The sequence below is a fragment of the Amphimedon queenslandica genome, unplaced genomic scaffold (genome assembly GCF_000090795.2).
Source record: "Amphimedon queenslandica unplaced genomic scaffold, v1.1 AMPQUscaffold_9774_Cont18038, whole genome shotgun sequence".
Lineage (NCBI taxonomy): Eukaryota > Metazoa > Porifera > Demospongiae > Haplosclerida > Niphatidae > Amphimedon > Amphimedon queenslandica.
This window is the reverse complement of record NW_003549954.1, coordinates 375-4251: the sequence shown is the minus strand read 5'-3', so window position 1 is coordinate 4251 and position 3877 is coordinate 375. Positions and strand designations below refer to the sequence as shown.

The 3877-nt window shown below is 37.9% G+C and overlaps 1 protein-coding gene across 1 annotated transcript; it reads left to right on the top strand.

Moving 5' to 3' along the window:
- Nucleotides 1–6: 6 nt before the first annotated feature.
- LOC109590612 (uncharacterized) lies at nt 7–1838 on the top strand. Its single transcript, XM_020006510.1, has 3 exons — nt 7–1212; nt 1260–1310; nt 1361–1838. The coding sequence occupies exons 1-3, from the start codon at nt 714–716 to the stop codon at nt 1726–1728; spliced, it is 918 nt and encodes a 305-aa protein (XP_019862069.1). The 5' UTR covers nt 7–713; the 3' UTR covers nt 1729–1838.
- The last annotated feature ends 2039 nt before the right edge of the window (nt 1839–3877 follow it).

The window sequence follows — 3877 nt, the reverse complement described above, 5'->3', positions numbered from 1 at the left end:
ACAAATATGAAGAAGCACTAAGAAATGGCAAAGAATCAATTGATGGTAAAAGAGAAATAATAAATAAAATTCTTCATCAACATAAGACTTGTGATATTGTGGGACATGAAGGTAGGATATATCTGTATGAGGTAGATGGACGCAAAGCTCGTGATAAAGCCTTTGAAAATCTACAGCCAGGTTCAGACCTATATAAGATAGCTCAAGCATTAGAAGATAATGCATATCAAATCAAAGTTCCATTGAAGTGGTATTGCTTTGGTGTCCTTCTCCATGATGTTGCTAAGGAAGGTTGTGGTGTTTTGAGCTTATCTTACTGTCAAGAGCTTGGCCAACAATTAAAAGTTAATTTGTCGCCTAAAGAATCGTTAAGTGCTATCAAGTTTCTGAGTTTTCTTAATAGATTGCTCTTTTACCCTGATTCAACTGCTGCATGTGATCTTGTTTTTGTTAATATAGAGAGTCTCATTAACATTCTTAGAGATTTACTGGTGTTTGTCTATGATGCTCATTCTGATGCAAAATATCTACTTCCTGATCAAAAAGCACTCGTGTGTAAAGGTCATCTCTCTATTGAAATCCTTAGAAAGGCGTCAAAAAGTTGTAATAAAATATCACAGGCATTTCCTAATTTTGATAAAAAGTTACTTGGCCTTTTCGAATACCTTTTGATTGCTGCACAGCTAGATCTACTTGAGAAAGATACTTTCTTCATGCCAGCTCTTCTACCTATAAGGGATTTGTCTAACATCAACCCCTACCCTAGCACAACACCTCTTTTGTTGTATTTTGAGAGTGCTATTCCAATGGGTCTCTTTTGTGCAGTCATTGTTCATCTTCTCTCTCACACTAAGTCTCCCTGGAAGGTTGTTGAAGAGTCAAACTTTTCTAACTTTTTCAGCCTAAGCCGACCAGGCTATCTTGAGGGCAGGCTTATTCTTGTGGAGCAACTTGACTGTATTGCACTTTATTGCAAATCAGCTAACGATTATATTCCAGCAAGAGATGCTGTAGAAGAAGCAGTTGATGTAGCAATGTCAAAGCATAAACTTAGTATGTGTGAGAAGCCAAAACAAGGATTTTACTGTCCCTGTGGTAAAGGAAGGCATGCAGCTCAAGTTATATGGCTTATACCACAACAACGTTACATTTTGAGTTGTACCATTGATGAGGAATCTCAAGATATTCCTAATGACTGCTGGAAATGGCTAAGTAAAATTAAAGTATTGCAATGCATAGTTTTTATTTATAATTAACAGGAAAACAAAAACATGATGAGCTACAGCATTTACCTGAAATTCTTGACACAAGTAAGTTGCTCTTTAATTCACAAAAATTAGTGCTAGAATTTATTTTGTAGAAATTGCATCTAAAGTTCTTTTAGATAAATCAGAAGAAATTAGAAACTATTTTGCTCGAGATTTTTCGCAAATTGCAGAGAAACTGCTTCAGAAGGAGGTGATCACTGTATCAGAGAAAAATAGTATAACTGATCGAAATACTGGACAAAGCGAGTATCAACGAATGGATGATTTACTGAAACTTGTAAGAGATTCAGTGGGGGTTGAAGCTTCTATTTTTTCAATTTTTGTTGAAATCCTTAAAGAAAAAGGGACTTTAGCTGCTAAGAAGCTCGCTGAAGGACTAACAAAAAGATATGACGAACTGTCATCTGATGCTATTCTGGAGCCTTCTTCAAAAAGAGCCAAACGCTGTGAACAGGATTAGTTTATTTATTGACATAATTTTTGAAATATACTGTTTTAGCAATGACAGTGTGTGCACAGTTTTGTGTTACCATGATGATCATCATTTCAGGGCATCCCTGGCATCAGAAACTTGTGGCTACATAAGTGCAAGTTACAGTACTTTAGTGTTATTATTGACAGGTCTAGATTGGCTTAATCTTGTTTAATATATGAGTGTCAGTGCTCCCTTGAGGCCCTTATATTGATGCCCCTGCATCATTTATTATGACTGACACTCACTTTTCCCATGCAGTCCAGAGGTATCACATAGTTAGCGAATACATTCATGTAAACACATAATGGTGATCTTGTACATGTTCCTGTATTACGAGACACCTACAGTGCATGGCCTCGCCCCTATAGCTGCTATGGTGCATGCCCGCACTTCAATAACTGTTTGATTATCAGCATGAAGAGAGTCTGCTCAATACTAGCTTCCTACAGTTGCACTTGCTCTTGAATACCTGCAGAAGTAGCAGCACTGCAGCACATACATGCAAGCAGCTCCAGCCCCTCCCATGCATGTAGATTGAAAGGTGTGGCATTCCATGACTGGAATGAGTGGCAGCAAGAAGACCATGTGAGAAAGAAGCTTCACTTTTTCTTTACTAATCAGCAATATATGATAAACTTGCTGACAAAAAAAGTTGCTGCCTTTGTATATTTGAGATAATATAGGTACTTTAGTACCTATAACCCAGCAAGTTGTTGCTCTAGCGCTGCACAAACGAGTGACCTCAACAATTTCAAGTAAGTATAACTCTTCTTCAAGTAAGATTTAGAGAAATCTGTTCATAATTTTTGAAGGCCATGTTCTAATCTACTGAAAAATGCTACCAGCTATCTCTAAAGTGCCAACACAACGGAACTTGGCCCAAGTACTCGATTTTCTTACTTTGAAGCTTCTGTACCTAGCACTTGTATTTGAGCAACACAAAACAGTTAAGAAAGACTTTTCCACGTCAAAAAGAAAGATCTAGGAGCTTAGAACACGCTGTGCTAAAGTTATTGTTTATTAAAAACAAATTTCAGTTGTACAGAATGAATGAATGAATGAACGAGAGCACTAAAGTGCATACCCTCTCCACAGTCTGTGTGTAACAATTTTAATAAATTAAGAGAAAAATAATTAGGGAAAGTTTTGACACAGAAAAGAAGCTTCAGCATGTAAAAACTTAGTGAATGTTTTGAGACAGTGAATTTTTTGTCTTTTAGACAGAGAAGAAGCTCCAGCATGCTTGCTGCACTGCTGCAGCAATGTAAAGGTGTGGCTGCAATGAAGGTGTGGCTCAATCAAGCTATGCTCCACCCGCACACACAGTAATGGTGGCACATGGCTCTAAGTGGTGAAGAAAGCTTTAGTTTTTCTTGACTTTTAAACAGTTTAGCATACATTTGTTAGGCTCTATTTGTTGCATACAAACGTCTATTGAGCCCCTGATGTTTAAAGACTCTGGCCGCTACTTCGGGAGAAGAGAGCCTCGTGTAAACTCACAAAAGTATGACTTTTTGGGCTACCATATCTTTAAAACGAAAATGATTAGAGCAATTCCTCTTATATTAATGAAAGATGAGGCTTTGCTTTATTGTTTTATCTGCCCAGTTGCTTTTGCTCACACTATGAAAAAGTTGTCGGGGAACTGGCCTACGTTTGGCGACTTTGCCAGCTTCTTTTTCCACAGAAAAGAAAAATATAGCATTCCCAAGACGGAGAATAACTTTTTCTAGAGACAGTGTTGATTATAAGACTCTCCAGGACTAGACAAGAAAGCAGTGTCAGCTCAAAAGTGGAGGCCAAGCGAACACACACACACACACACACAGACAGGACGACTGCTTTACCCTCGCTTCCACGCCTACGCGTGGGCTCGGGTAATGACAGACGGGCGTTACTAGAATCATAGATATTATAGACTACGTAACCGGGATTGGAAACTGATGACGTCATGTGTACAGACTGTGTGATTATTAATGCATGAAATTGCATGAATTTACATCAAAATGGTGAAAATCATGAAGAATTGTTATGTTTGATTAGCCGTATTAATAATATACTGTGATGTAGCTGGTTCTAAGTAGCTTAATCGCATAAAGAAAATACCAGAGATCACGATGGTACCTTTCTCTTC

Coding starts and splice junctions, on each gene's coding strand:
- LOC109590612 (XM_020006510.1), top strand. CDS start 714: ATGCCAGCTCTTCTACCTATAAGGGATTTGTCTAACATCAACCCCTAC. Junction 1,213..1,259: donor TGACTGCTGGAAATGGCTAA/GTAAAATTAAAG, acceptor TATAATTAACAG/GAAAACAAAAACATGATGAG. Junction 1,311..1,360: donor ACCTGAAATTCTTGACACAA/GTAAGTTGCTCT, acceptor TTTATTTTGTAG/AAATTGCATCTAAAGTTCTT.